Genomic DNA, 15,958 nt, shown 5'->3' on the forward strand with positions numbered 1-15,958 from the left:
CTCTCCTGTCTGTGCCTAAACCTAAACTCCTTACGCAGCCTAACCTTCCTGTCTGTGCCTAACCCTAACCTCCTCCCGCAGCCTAACCCTCCTGTCTGTGCCTAACCCTAACCTCTTTACGCATCCTAACCCTCCTGTCTGTGCCTAACCCTAACCTCCTTACGCAGCCTAACCCTCCTGTCTGTCCCTAACCTTAACCTCCTTACGCAGCCTAACCCTCCTGTCTGTGCCTAATCCTAACCTCCTTACGCAGCCTAACCCTCCTGTCTGTGCCTAATCCTAACCTCCTCCCGCAGCCTAATCCTCCTGTCTGTGTCTAACCCTAACCTCCACCAGCAGCCTAACCCTCCTGTCTGTGCCTAACCCTAACCTCCTCCACCAGCCTAACCCTCCTGTCTGTGCCTAACCCTAACCTCCTCCCACAGCCTAACCCTCCTGTCTGTGCCTAACCCTAACCTCCTCCTGCAGCCTAACCCTCCTGTCTGTGCCTAACCCTAACCTCCTCCTGCAGCCTAACCCTCCTGTCTGTGCCTAACCCTAACCTCCTCATGCAGCCTAACCCTCCTGTCTGTGCCTAATCCTAACCATCTGCATCCTCAGCATGTCAACATTTCATATTGTGAATATGTCTACAATCTGAGGATGTCAACATGTTGCCTGTCGACAGTTTGAGCCATGACATTCTAATGTGAACATTGCGGCATCAACATTGTGAATGTTGACATGGTTACTGTCGACCTTCTGACCGGATTCAAATACAGTTATCTATGAAATACATGACAAACAACAATGTACTGTACAGTATGACAACCTGATTTTCTGCTTTTAGCCACGTTGACAGACTTCTCTATAGACACACAGGGCTGTAGAGAGCCTTTCCAGGCCCGGGTGATTTTGAGGGATATGACCTAATGTAAGGAGATGTGGCCACACCTCCTTACAAAAAAAGAAATAGAAAAAATAGTATTGAGATGTTCTGGGTTGTTTGTGGACCCGGGGTGGTAGCAGGAGTGATCACAGAAGCGGATTTAAAAATAAAACTAGAATTTTTAATAAGTGCTTGAGTAGACAGATAATGGCAGTAAATAAAAGTCCAGGAATATATAATGTGCACAAGAGTTCTGTGGTGGGAGTAAAAGGGTTAATGTCCAAGTAGATACAATTAAAGCTGTCCAGGTATGCAGGTAGTGAAACTGAAAATAATCAAGCCAGGTTTGCAGGTAGTGAACTGAAGTGCAGGATGTCAGCAGGCTCAGGCACTCAGGTATGGGCAAGGGTGATGGAGGAAGCGGGGTAGTCCAGTGGGAGCTCGGAGCTGACAGGCAGACTGGCAGACAGCGAATTCACAGGAACAGGAAAGCACAGAGAACTCCCTCTCAGCTAGGCTGAGATACACGTTGCACTGGCAAAGAAGGAAGGCACTGACCCTTCCTAAATACCCCATGCCGTGCTGTTACTGGCCGGAGGGAACATGTGACTCACCAGGATTGGCCAGCCACATCACATGGCCAGAAGGCAAGATGGCGGCGCCTATGCCAAACGGAACGGAGACACCGCCAGGCCTCACCAGTGCACAGTGACAACAGGGCCGCACAACAACGCGCGCAGCCAAAGCCCCCCGCCATACACCAGCTCCGCCACCAGACAGCCCGCGCCACAACGACCTCACAGGTAACACCTGCCTAGCGCCATGCTGAATTACCCTGGCCGTGACAGTACCCCCCCCTTTTGGGGTGGCCTCAGGACACTCACCAGGCTTCTCCGGATGGGCAGAATGGAATCTCCTGATGAGCGTGGGAGCGTGGACATCACGAGCATCGGTCCAGCAACGTTCCTCTGGACCGTAACCTTTCCAGTCCAACAAATACTGAAGATGACCTCTGCGCAGACGAGAGTCCAAGATCTGGGCGACTTCAAACTCAACTCCTCTCTCCGTCTGGACTCGAGGAGAAGCAGGTAGAGTATTATGGAACTTATTCAGGACTAGGGGCTTTAATAAGGAAACATGGAAGGAATTGGGAATTTTTAGGTATGGGGGTAACTGTAAACGGTAGGCCACTGGATTAATGACTTCTGTTATGGTGAAGGGACCGATGAAGCGGGGTGCGAATTTCATAGACGGAACTCTTAGACGAAGGTTCCGAGTAGACAACCAGACCTGGTATCCTACTTGCATGCGTGGGACTATTCTCCGCTTCTTATCGGCCTGGGTCTTATAGCGAGAGGATGCCTTCAACAAATCTGACCATACTTGAGTCCAGATGGCAGCAATATTCCGCACCGTGTCCTCCACGGCCGGAACATCGAAAACAGGCAGGCTTCGGAATTCGGGAAAACGAGGATGAAGGCCATATACAACCTGAAATGGCGTTTGGTTAGTTGACGAGTGGTAGGAAGCATTATGTGCAAACTCAGCCCACGGTAGCAAGGCAGCCCAATTGTCCTGGGAAGATGACATAAAAATTCTTAAGAAAGTCTCTAGATCTTGATTAACTCTCTCAGTGAAGCCGTTGCTTTGCGGATGGTAGGCCGTGGAAAAGTTTAACTTCACTTGAAGAACAGAGCACAAAGCCCTCCAGAATTTTGCAGTAAACTGCACACCACGGTCAGAGACAATTTCAGCTGGAAGGCCATGTAGACGAAATATGTGTTGGACAAACAACTGTGCCAGGTCAGGGGCAAAAGGTAACTTCTTCAATGGTATATAGTGGACCATCTTAGAAAATCGGTCTATTACAACCCAGATAGTGTTGAAACCTTGAGAGACTGGCAGGTCTGTGACGAAATCCATGGAGAGATGCGTCCATGGACGTGATGGGGTAGGTAATGGAAGCAATTCCCCAGAGGAGCTTGTCGTGATGATTTATGCTGGGCACAGGAGGAGCAGGAAGAGATAAACTCCATTACATCTGCCTTCATAGAATGCCACCAATAGTGTCTTTTCAGGAACTCCAAGGTCTTCCGAGTGCCTGAGTGCCCTGCGAAGCGAGAGGAATGTGCCCAAGTGAGAAGCTGCTTCCTTAATTCCGGGGCCACAAATGATTTTCCCGAAGGAGGCTGAAGTTGTAATGTGGCGAAAACTCTTGATTCCAAGACAGGGGTATTGCTTTGATTTTCAGATTGATCATCACAGAGGAGAGATCTCGATAGGGCATCAGCCTTCTGATTAAGTGCTCCAGACCGGAAGGTCAGGGTGAACTGAAACCTGGCAAAGAATATTGCCCAGCGGGCCAAACGAGGACTCACACATTGGAGGTTTTTGAGAAATAGGAGATTTCTATGGTCCATAAATACAGTAAATGGAAACTTGGAGCCTTCTAGCAAATATCTCCATTCCTTCAACGCCAACTTTACAGCTAGTAGTTCTTGCTCACCTATGGCGTAGTTCCTTTTGGCAGGAGAGAATTTTTTAGAAAAGAACCCACATGGATGGACTCGGTTGTCCTCATAATGTTGAGACAAGACTGCTCCCACAGCTTCAGATGATGCGTCTACCTCCAACGAAAAAGGCCTGTCCAGATCCGGTTGTCGAAGAACTGGTGCTGAGATAAAGGCCTGTTTTAGAAGATGAAAGGCAGACTCTGCCTCAGGTGACCATTGGGCAGGATTAGCACCTTTGCGGGTCAAGGCTGTAATGGGAGCCAGCAGTGTAGAAAATCCCTTAATGAAGCGTCTATAATAATTGGCGAAGCCCAACAATCTCTGGATGACCTCCAGTGTCTGAGGTCGGGTCCAATCCAGAATTGCCTGTTCCTTCTTGGGGTCAATTTCTAAACTGGAGCCAGATATTACATAGCCGAGAAAAGGTACACTGGGCACTCCAAAGACGCACTTCTCCAGTTTGCAGTAAAGGTGGTTTTCTCTCAAACGGGTCAGAACTTCTTTAACATGTTCTTGATGTTTAGCCACAGAGGGTGAAAAAATCAGTATGTCATCCAGATAGACAACAACAGAAACATATAACAGATCCCGGAAAATCTCATTAACGAAACTTTGAAAGACAGCAGGGGCGTTACACAATCCAAAAGGCATTGCTAAATACTCGAAATGTCCATCTCTGGTATTAAAAGCGGTCTTCCATTCATCGCCAGCTCGGATACGAATGAGGTTGTAAGCCCCTTTAGATCTAATTTCGAAAAAATGACAGAGCCCTTGACCCTATCAAACAACTCAGTAATCAGGGGAAGAGGGTATTGATTCTTTACAGTAATGTCATTAAGGCCTCAATAATCGATACATGGTCTTAGACCACCGTCCTTCTTGCCAACGAAGAAAAACCCAGCTCCGGCAGGTGAAGTAGAGGGGCGAATGAACCCCTTTGCCAGGTTGTCCCGGATGTATTCGGTCATGGCTTGAGTCTCAGGCAAGGACAGCGGATAGGTACGACCGCGAGGTGGTATCTTATCAGGTATCAATTCAATTGGACAGTCCCATTCCCTATGAGGGGGTAAGATATTTGCTTGTTGTTCAGAGAAGACGTCGGCGAACATCTGATATTCCTTGGGAATGGCAGAAGAAACTAATGGAACTGTCTTTCTCACAGGTCGAATTTTTGGAAGACAGGTTTTCTGACAGTCCATACCCCATGACAGAATCTGCATAGAACTCCAATCAATCCTGGGATTATGTTGACGTAACCAGGGTAGACCAAGAACAATTTCTTGAGAGGCCTCTGATATCACCAGGAATTTTAAGGACTCAGAATGAAGTGCCCCAATTCGGACCAATACTGGTTGAGTCTCTTTGGTGACTATCCCGTTAGTTAGAGGGCGTCCGTATATAGTGGTCAGAGAGATGGCATGGTTGAGAGACAAACAAGGAATCTGAAATTTATCTATGAAACTAGACGTTATGAAATTTCCGGCTGCTCCCGAGTCGAGTAGAGCAGTAGCAAAGACAGGTTTGGGTTTAAGATCCAAGGCTAGGGTAATCGTGAAATCTTTAATCTTTGGAGACGGGTTCATAACTCCTAACTTGATGTCTCCAGGGTCAGTTAGGATTTGGCATTTCCCGGTTTATGGGGGCAAGAGATCAGCAGGTGACCGGACTCTCCGCAGCACAGACAGAGGTACTTTTGCATTCTTCTCTGACGTTCTTCTTTAGAGAGGTGTGTATGATTCACCTGCATAGGCTCCTCTTCAGTAGGGGAAGGAATGGGATGGGTAGAAATGGAGGGGGTAAATGACCTTTGCCGGTCAGTTCTGTTTTTTCAGCCTGACGTTCCCTGAAGCGTAGGTCAACTTTGATACACAATGAAATCATGTCGTTCAGATTAGTAGGAAGCTCTCGAGTGACTAGATCATCCTTTAGTCGGTCTGACAACCCATGCCAGAAGGTCGAGGTGAGGGCTTCCTCATTCCATTTGAGCTCTGATGCTAAAATTTAAAATTGCATGGCATATTGACTGACAGGATGGACCCCTTGTCTCAGTGTCATGATGTTTGATGATGCTGATACAGTACGCCCAGGTTCATCGAAAATCCTCCTGAAGGATGACACAAAGCCTGCGTAATTATCCAGCAGCGGATCTGAGCGCTCCCAGAGTGGAGAAGCCCATTCCAAGGCCTGGCCGGATAACAGAGAGACTATATAAGCCACTTTAGTTCTTGCAGTTAGAAAGTTGTCAGGCTGCAGGGTAAAATGTATGTCACACTGATTTAGGAATCCTCGGCAGAGTTTAGGGTTGCCATCAAATTTACTTGGTAAAGGAAGATGTAAGCGGGGAGATGATCTGCCTCCTGTGTTCCCAGACGCTAAAGCGGATGTAGATACTGGTACTCCAGGGGTAGAAAAGGAAGTTTGCAAACTATCCTGTCGCTTGGACATCTCTTGCAGAAATTGAGCCATCTGATGCTGCATGTTTTCCAGGTTTTCTAAACGACCAGAAATGCACCTGAACAAATCCACTCCTGACTCCTGATCCGTGGCCGGCTCCATGGGGACAGTGCAAACTGTGATGTTCTGGGTTGTTTGTGGACCCGGGGTGGTAGCAGGAGTGATCACAGAAGCGGATTTAAAAATAAAACTAGAATTTTTAATAAGTGCTTGAGTAGACAGATAATGGCAGTAAATAAAAGTCCAGGAATATATAAATGTGCACAAGAGTTCTGTGGTGGGAGTAAAAGGGTTAATGTCCAAGTAGAAACAATTAAAGCTGTCCAGGTGTGCAGGTAGTGAAACTGAAAATAATCAAGCCAGGTATACAGGTAGTGAACTGAAGCGCAGGATGTCAGCAGGCTCAGGCACTCAGGTATGGGCAAGGGTGATGGAGGAAGCGGGGTAGTCCAGTGGGAGCTCGGAGCTGACAGGCAGACTGGCAGACAGCGAATTCACAGGAACAGGAAAGCACAGAGAACTCCCTCTCAGCTAGGCTGAGATACACGTTGCACTGGCAAAGAAGGAAGGCACTGACCCTTCCTAAATACCCCATGCCGTGCTGTTACTGGCCGGAGGGAACATGTGACTCACCAGGATTGGCCAGCCGCATCACATGGCCAGAAGGCAAGATGGCGGCGCCCATGCCAAAGGGAACGGAGACAGCGCCAGGCCTCACCAGCGCAGAGTGACAACAGGGCCGCACAACAATGCGCGCAGCCAAAGCCCCCTGCCATACACCAGCTCCGCCACCAGACAGCCCGCGCCACAACGACCTCACAGGTAACACCCGCCTAGCGCCATGCTGAAATACCCTGGCTGTGACAAGTATTTGCTGTGACGCAATGTGGTGCAGAGAGCTCCACAGGGGGGGAGTCTTGTCCCTCGCAGCTAAGAGGAAATCCAGTGGATGGGCGTGATGAGAGGAGACTGGCGGTGAGTGGTGGACTCGGGTCCCCGCCAGGCCCCGCCATCAAACCCACTCACCACCCGCTCAACACCCTCTTTGCTACTTTTTCACTAATAGAATTCTACTTTTCCCCTAATATTCTTTTATTTTTTTCATAATTTTATTCTAATTATATGTAAATATTTGTGCTAATTTTATGCACTTTTATGTGTCATGTTAAGTATAGTAAAGTAGGGATGGCAGTGTAAAAAATGCTAAACACTCACAAAACCTTAGCACAAAATCTGGTGCCACTCTAGTGAATATGTGTCACACTAAGCACAAAACTGAGTAAGGACACATCTGTATCTCACCAAGGGATACAAAAGGGGGAAAGGTATCTTGTACACAGAGGCGTAACTATACCTACAGGGGCCCCATAGCAAAAATTTTATGGGCCCACCTCTCAGCCCGCGGCCCCCAATCTCGTCCCGCTCTTGCACCCCCCCGGTCTGAGGCCCCCCGCACACCGGCTTACCTGACCCTTGGTCGCACTGTGCAGGGCAGACCCATCTTCCCTCCCGGTTGGCTCCATCTCACTGAATGATGGTGGGAGGAGGTGGCCACACCTTCTCCCAGTATCAGCCAATGGGGAGAGCTGGAGGCGGAGCTGACTGGGAAGACGTGACCACGGAGCAGGGGGGCACGCAACCAAGGAGCAGGTAAGTGCAGTAGAGGGGATTGAGGAGACTGATAGGGGAGTGAGGGTGGTGCGGAGGGAAGGGCAGCGGACAGCAGCCTGGCACCGTAGGTGCGGGGGGAAGGCCGGGCCCCGGGTTGGTCCGGGCCCCATAGCAGCCGCACCCACTGCACCCACGGTAGTTACGCCATTGCTTGTACAGAAAACCATGGACAAGGCACCAATGGGGGCCCAACAGGGTTTTTGCAGATGCAACCTCACCTCTAAGATGGAGTGTCCATGACCTTTCAGTCATTAATGCAGTTTCCTGATTTTTACAACATGGCATGGCCACATGACACACTTGGGCAGAACCCCCTTATTATCAGGAACAGATTAGTCTCTTGGAGACTCCAAGATCACCATGTACCTGGAACTCATCTCTGAAATAGGGAATTGAACAGTGTCCTGACTCAGAGTTTCTACTCTTGTGCCGGTCTCCCAAACTTAAGTAGTATTAATTAGGATGTGATGAGGACCCATGGACTGATGGGCTGTAGTAGAATACTTGTGATAGGATCAGATGTCTACTCATAGGTGAAAATCATGAGGTAAATGCCTGAGGCTGCGTTAGTGATACCTGAAAGGCTCCCATTCTGCCCCTGGAACCAAATTAAGTGGAATTCAACTCCTTACTCTGAATATAGAGCTAAGGCTCTGGGACCAGTGTTTGATAACTCAGGGGACAACACAGCAAGTAACTCAGGTAATTGGTAGTCTGTCTGGAATCTGAAAAACAGATGCTGCAGAAAGATTATCAGAGCTTGGTCATTGGAGCCTAAATCCTCAAAGAGGAACCTAAAACCAGCACCCAGTCGCCAACAACTGGAATTAATGCTGTAGCAGAAACTCTATAGGAGAGGACCCAAGGGGCAACAAGGCCACCATCTATAGAAGTTCCGTTGGTATGGTGAATAGTGAGTACGAGAGTAGGTCAGGAGCTGCAATGCTGAGTAAAAGCATTATAATGCAGGTCAGGAGTAAACCAAAGTACAGTAAGAGAGGAGGGATATATTCAGGGGACTTGTTAGTAGATGAGGTCACTGTGGCAGAAGACTTGGCACTGGAAGCACTATGAGAGCATTGAGATGCCCTGACAGCTTCAGAATACAAGCAGGTTGGAATAGAAGAATAACTTGCAGACCTGGACTGTAGATGAACCGGATAAGAACTGAAGGTTGCAGATGTGGAGCCGGAATGGAACTGGAGTTTTAAACTGTAGTGGAACCGGAGGAAGCAGCAGAATAGCCTGAGTGGAGGCTTGAACAGGACTGGGACTGGAGGTAACTGCAGAGTAGCCGGAGCAGGGCTGGAGGATTAAACCATACTGGACTGCAGTTAACTGCAGTGTAGCCATAGTGGAACATGACACTTGAACTGGACTGGGACCAAGGTAACTATAGAGTAGTTGGAGTGGAACCGGAGTCTTGAACCAGACTGGAACCAGAGGTAACTGCAGAGTAGCTAGAATGTAACCAGTGGCTTCAACAGGACTGGGACTGGAGGTAACTGCAGAGTAGCCGGAGCAGGGCTGGAGGATTAAACCATACTGGGACTGCAGTTAACTGCAGTGTAGCCATAGTAGAACATGACACTTGAACTGGACTGGGACCAAGGTAACTATAGAGTAGTTGGAGTGGAACCGGAGTCTTGAACCAGACTGGAACCAGAGGTAACTGCAGAGTAGCTAGAATGTAACCAGTGGCTTCAACAGGACTGGGACTAGAGGCAACAACAGAGTAGCCGAAGAGAGCAACAGCCAGCCGGGGTGGAACTGCAGGCTTAAACTGGAGTGAGACTGGAGATAGCAGCAGCCAGCTGGAATAGGACTGCAGACTTGGACCAGAATGAGACCAGTGAGAATAACAGTAGTTGAGCTGGACTGGAACCAATACTTGAAAACAGGCTGGTACCATAGGTGAAGGCATGGAAGCAGCACACAGCACAGGACTGCAGTGTTGATGGAATACTCAGAGGCAGCAGCTTGCAGGATTCCAGTAGCACAGTTTCAGAAAGTGAATCAGAGTTAGCACTTACTCGTGAGTGAGATCACTGGAAGGTAAAGAGCCACATTGTTCCGACCAGGTGCTTGTGTCAGGTGCAGGCTTAAATAGGATGCTTTTGTCAGTGATTTGTTGAAGTGGTCATGTGAGCGCAGGAGACTGGTAGATACTGGATAAAGGTGCTCACCTAATCAGAGACAACATGGCTGTACCCATGAACCTCAGTAAATGGATTGACAGCGCATTGGGACAGAATAGCCTACTTTTGTAGAGCACTGCAGGACAGGGTAAGAGTGACTAAATTCCGTTTTTTTGTGACACAAACCGCCTTAGCCCCTGTCAGAATATATGCACCAGTCAGTGGTAATTATATTATCCCCTTAGTTTCCAATTTCTGCCTAAAGGCCATTGTCTAACACAACAGCTTAGACCCTACAAGTGCTTGATACATTATTCTCAGCAAAAAGTGCACCAAATTCTGGACAGGATGAGAGAAACAGCCAATGCCAACATCACTTTGGCAAATAGTCAAAACAAATTAGGTCTGAGATTTGGATGAAAGTCCAACTGGCAGGCGTAAAATTCAACTTGAATGCACATGTGTAGTAAATAAAATCATGAAATTGGTGAAGAAATTGCACTTGTGTCCATCTAGGTCTCGAGAGATGGGTCAAGGGAGTTCAAGAGCAGTTGAAGTACAGAAAGAGCAGACACATATAAGTGTGGCATTTACCCTGGAGATGGGACCTACTGTATTCTGAGTAGATTTTATATGTAGATACACCTGTTTGGAGGTATATCTTTAATGCCTACTAAAAACAGTGATGAAAATACATATAGATCCGAATACTTGAATAAGTTTGAGGAAAGATAAAGCACCCTGTTTAGTGATGGAATATTGCTAATTCACCAGGGGTTAAATGATAGGAGAGGGCGTAGTCAGGAATGTGTCCATCAAAAATAATAGCCTATAGCAGCAATAGAGGGCAGGGCCCATACTATGCATTATAAATAGCCTGGAAGAGGAGCCATCTTCCTCTTGTCCAGTTCTGGAACCAGGCTGGCTAAGTGTCACATATTGTTTGATCTGTCTATCTTTCTCTGATCCAATTCCCCCTTTTCTTCTTACATCCTCTCTACTATTAATCCTTCCTGTCATCCTTATCTCATTCCAACCAGCTCCTACCCTTCCTTGTTTCACCTCCTTCCCCTGCTTTGTTTCATACCCTTCATACCCCCCTCCACCCTGCAGCTTTCAATATGCCCAGCACCACTTCCCCCACCACCATGCTCCTAACCCCCATCACCCAGCAGCCGCCCCTCCTCGCAGGCGTGTCCCAGCGGTCAGCCCGCCGGCCCGCGCCTTCCTCCCCTTCTTCACGTGTGCTGGCGTTATATTGCCCCCCATGCATTGCCTGGTGGGGGAGCTTCGCACTCTCCACTCTTCAGCACGAGCACCGGGAGACCCGGTGCTGGCGCAGCGATTCCCGGCTCACCAGCAGCCTGGCTCCCGGGGAGCTCCGCAGGCGGCCAGGCATCCCCCGCTGGGCTGTGCATGCTCACCCGGCCAAGGCCACCCCTCGCTCCCCACTACCGCCTGGCTCCGCCCACCACAACCCGGTGGCCATATTAGCCCACCCAGTAGCAGACCAAGGCCATGATGGCCACTGCTGCCTCCTGCCCCCATGCAATAAGCAGGGGGCACCCCCTAGTGCACTTCTTTGCCACATTACTTGGCACCAGTGATTGCTTCCCCCCCTCCGTATCCCCTCCCCCCGCAGTGCATGTAACATGCCTCGGGGCCTCATCAATCCCCCCCTCCATCCACGCTGGGCTGCCCCCCTCCCCTGCACTGGTAACAATACCTACACGGCTTGCATGCTATCATGCACCCGCTCCCAGCTACCACCCATTGTTGCACACCGGCTACCCCCCCTCCCCCCCTCATAACAATATTTTGTGCCCCAGGTTTTATCAACTGTCCCCATTTTCACATTTAGCCCCCTGTTCCATAGCAATTACAGCCGCCCTGCATTCCACTACCCCAGGGCATGCCACCACCGTTCCACCATCCTGATTAGCTGAAAGTGGTCATGCCCCATGCTTCCACCTAATGTGTTTTATTTCAAGTCCTAAGGTTGCATCTAGGAGTCTTCCAAGGTTCCACAGGAGGTGCCTTTGGCGTTCCAGGATGTTCAGAAGGTGGTGGGCGCACCGCGCAGCGAGGGACAAGCGTCAGCGGGCAGTCGGTTGGGGCTGGGCCTTCATCCACAGGATCACGTGAGCATGTTGTTCTCTTTTTGAGCAGTGTTTTATTTTTCTTTGCTGTGCATAGAGATTCTTACAGATACACCGTAGGCCCTGTCAGTTTCAGAGGTGTTTGCGAAAACGATTAAGGGTAAGCATAAAAGCCCAAAGAGATCTAGCGCTACATTAGCAGCCAGGGTACAGGTTGCAGCGGGGCATGGGGTCCATTGTACAAACGCAGCCCTACTTAGGTGATTTGGGGTTAAAGTTATGGCAGCCCCCGACTGTGGGGAATTTGTTATGCTACCATGTACTCTGGTTTCAGGGAGCGGCTTAGGTAAAGCAAGTTGGTGGGCATGTTTGCCAGTATGGCGGATGCTAAAGGTATGAACGGGCAGCATGATTGGTGTAGTGGTTAGCATTTCTGCCTCACAGTACCGAGGGTTCAGGTTTGAATCCCAACAAGTCTATGTCTATGTGGAGTTTGTATGCTCTCTCTGTGTTGTTTCAGACTAGGGCCTTGTTAGCATGTTGGGGTCGATTACTGTAGTTTTGTCCCTGATTTGGTTAGCTGGCTTGTTCTTATTCGCAGTTTCAGTTCATGATCCAAGGTCGTGGAGTTTTTTGGTTGAAGGTTACTTGACAGTCCTGCATAACTATGGGTTTCACGATGGCCTGGAGGCAGTACTGTCCAGCCGGTCGAAGTACCTCAAGTGCCAGGGCGGTGAAGGCTATGCATTCAATAATGCCCACTGCAACAATTAGTCGGGCGTAGGTGCATAAATTGTGCATGCCATGTGGTGACAGCCATCGGCCATTAATATAGCCGCATTGGTGGTACAGGAGTGGGTCGAGGGGATATCAATACGAATAGCGAGGGGGTATTACATAGTGTTAGGTGGTTGTTAATTTGGGTTTGCATTTGCTTTTAACGCACGGTATATATGTCGTATTCCCAACGAAAACATCAGTCCATACGCAATAACCCAGTATTCGTTAGTAGTTTTGGTAGCGGAGATTAGATTGGGGCATATGTGTGACCCTTTCTTGTCTTGCACTTTGCCGTTGGGGTTTGTACCGAGGAGGGTGACGGACAACTTTAGATTTATTCTGCAACTTTTCTACCAAGAACGGTGATACGTCAATGATGCGTTCGATTCGGCAGTTTTCCACAAGGTGTATCAATCCTTCGAACAGGCACTGGAGAGGGTGCAAAGTTTTTGGAACGAGCTCACCTGACAAAGGTGATATTGTACACTTTTTGTTTAATGCCACTTTCTCTCAGTATTTTTTCTGTTTCAGGAATTTTGAGTCGCTGGAAATTATTCCGTGGATAAGTTCTTTATGGTGGGTTGTTCTGATTCCTTTTGTTCATCGAATGTTGCAGCTCACTAGCAATGGTGCGTGCCAGCACGTACACGCAGGGCAGACCAATTCTTGGTTGGCTTTATTGGTAGCGGGGGCACTCGGTGGTTCTTAGTTTGCAAGAATTACTTTTCTTTACTGGAGTTTTTTATCGATTCTAGTCAGGGCCGGTGCTAGACTTCTAGGCACCCTAGGCAAAACTTCTGCATTTGCCCCTGCCCCTGTACTCATTTAGCCCCTCAGGTAAAAATTACATTGCATAGGTGGAGTGGTGTATGAGTGTGTTAAATAAATATTTATATATATATATATAATATATAGAAAACACAAAACTTATCTGCTACTGTGCAAAGTCATTTTCACATGAGGGGCTAAATGAGTACGAAGAGGGGGCGCAGGCAGAAGTATGTATATATACATACACACACTTTTTATATAATATATATATATATATATATACACATATACACACACACACACACAAATACATACATAGACACACACAATATCAGGGGTGTAACTAGAACTTTTTGGGCCCCATAGCAACATTTTTAAGGGTCCCCCCTTATCTTAGGTCTTACACAATGCCCACAGTAGTAGTACACCTAAAACACTAAATGCCCACTTGCAATGATGCCCCTTATGCAATGCCCACTGTAATGGTGCCCCTTATGCAGTGCCCCCAGCAGTAATAATGCCCATAAAAGTAATGCCCCCTGTAGTAGTGCCCCCAGTAGTAATGTCCACTTCAGTGCCCCCAGTAGTAAAGGCCCCTGTAGTGCCCCCAGTATTAAGGCCCCTGTAGTAAGGCCCCTGTATTGTCCCCAATAGTAATGCCCCTGTAGTGCCCCCAGTAGTAAGGCCCCTGTAGTTCCCCCAATAATAAGGTCCCTGTAATGCCCCCATATGATGCCCCAAGTAGTAAGGCCCCTGTAGTGCCCCCAGTAGTAAGGCCCCTGTAGTGCCCCCAGTAGTAAGGCCCTGTAGTGTGGCCCCTGTAGTACCCCCAGTAGTGCGCCCTGTAATGCGGCCCATGTAATGACCCCTGTAGTGCCCCCAGTAGTGTGGCCCCAGTAGTGCCCCCAATAGTAAGGCCCCTGTAGTGCCCCCAGTAGTGTGGCCCCTGTAATGCCCCCTGTACTGCCCCCATACATACATACACACACTAAAAAAAAAAAAAAAACACTTACCTTAAACCCAGCTCCAGTGCCCGCTGCCATCCATCCCGGGGCCCGCTTCTCGGCACTATGGGAGTGACGTCATGATGTCACTCCCATAGTGCACTGTGGGACCCGGAAGATAGAGCTCAGGAGTGAGCTCCGTCCTCCAGCTGGCGCCGGGGGAGGTAGCAAGGAGCAGAGTGCAGCCAGGGGAGGTAGAGAAGGAGCCGGGTGCCCGCTGGTAGCGCAATCTCAGTGGGCACCCGGGAAATGGGGGGGTGATCGGAGGGCCGGGCACCCTCTAGTGGTCAGCGCCCCTAGGAAGCTGCCTAAGCTTACCTAGAGGAAGCGCCGGCCCTGATTCTAGGCGTACCAGTTTCTCTCAACAAAACTAAGGTCTCTGTTTGCACATTTGTTGTCTCTGGGGATAGATATCGACATTTTGCTAGGTCTTTGCCGATTGCATTTGGTTTAAAGTTGGTAGAATTATTGGGAATTGTCTCTAAAGCAATTGCGATTGCTTTTAGGACAAGAGTTTTGATTGTAGAGTAATAACTATGGGCAGGAAATTGGCTGTGTTTGGACCGCTCCATAGCCAGGAGTCAAAATCTCACCAGTTTCGCTTGTCTCAGGACTTGTGGGAGGATCTGCATGGTTGATGGGTTATATTTCGGGAGTTCAACGGAGTTAAGAATTGACCACCTACTCAGGTGGACAATTACGGGTTCATTTGTTTAAAGATGCGTCTAGTTCCATAATTTTTGGGGAGTTATCAGTGGGGACTGTGCGTGAGAATTTGGCCGGATTCATGGATGCGGCAAGCTCTAACTGACAGTATGCTGTTTTTTGGAATTTTTTTTCCAAACATGGTTGCATCCGAAATCCGGGCTACCAGACTTGGCAGCAGTAGGATTATGTTATGCAGGAATATCTTAGGTGTAGTTCATGTTATCAATATTTGCGGGGCCGGAGTTCCTTCCGGCTTTGAGTTTGTTTAGGCGTTTTTTCACCTCTTTGTGTTTGCGCAGGAGCATAGATGTTAGGGCACGGCACGTTCCGGGAGTGGAGTTCGGAATAGCAGATGTTCTTGTCTCGTTGTACATGGATTGGGTTTCGGGGGCTGGCCTTCCCCCTTTTTTGCTGAGATTACCCTGGTCCTGTTAATATCGGCTGGTTGTAGCGCCGGAAGTTAAGTAGTTTGTTTTGACGTCATTGGCTTCGCGTATGCTGAGGATTTAGTTGATGGCTCGTAATGTTTAGCAAGGTTTCTTGGCTTATGAGGGTAAAGGAGGTTCGCCATTACATGCATACCTGTTAGAATCATTTGGAAATGGCACGAGCAAAGCCGTTCAGAAGCGTCCACGTCGGCAGCTTGGTCTAGCGTTTTCATGTTTCGCAAAGTTTCCTGGCATGTCGGTTGCAAACTGATGGTTTTTTATTAGCTAAGGTAGAGAGAGGACAGGCTGTAGTGCCTCATTCTAAATGTTTCCATGAAGACCTACTGAGCTATCAAATTTAAAGGATCCGTTAATTACAGGGTCGTGTATCGCATTGGTTTATTAAGAGGACCAACTCATTAATTTGGCATTGTGGTTATCTTATTTAGAGATCTGTATATTGATGGTTTGTTCTCAAGCAAGATAAGTTAGACATCAACGGGTTGCTGTTTGAGAATGAAGTT

General features: G+C 48.5%; 1 protein-coding gene across 1 annotated transcript in view; it reads right to left on the reverse strand.

Annotated features, from left to right (window-relative positions):
- LOC148523962 (olfactory receptor 6N1-like) overlaps positions 1 to 15,667 on the reverse strand; it is a 36,191-nt gene extending 20,524 nt beyond the window's left edge. Inside the window, exon 1 of the mRNA XM_088472454.1 lies at positions 15,581 to 15,667. Within this exon, the coding sequence (XP_088328580.1) occupies positions 15,581 to 15,667 (87 nt within the window). The remainder of the gene's footprint in view (positions 1 to 15,580) is intronic.
- Between the last annotated feature and the right edge of the window lie 291 nt (positions 15,668 to 15,958).

Source organism: Taudactylus pleione, unplaced genomic scaffold (assembly GCF_031769625.1).
Source record: "Taudactylus pleione unplaced genomic scaffold, aTauple2 ptg000124l, whole genome shotgun sequence".
Taxonomy (NCBI): Eukaryota; Metazoa; Chordata; class Amphibia; order Anura; family Myobatrachidae; genus Taudactylus; species Taudactylus pleione.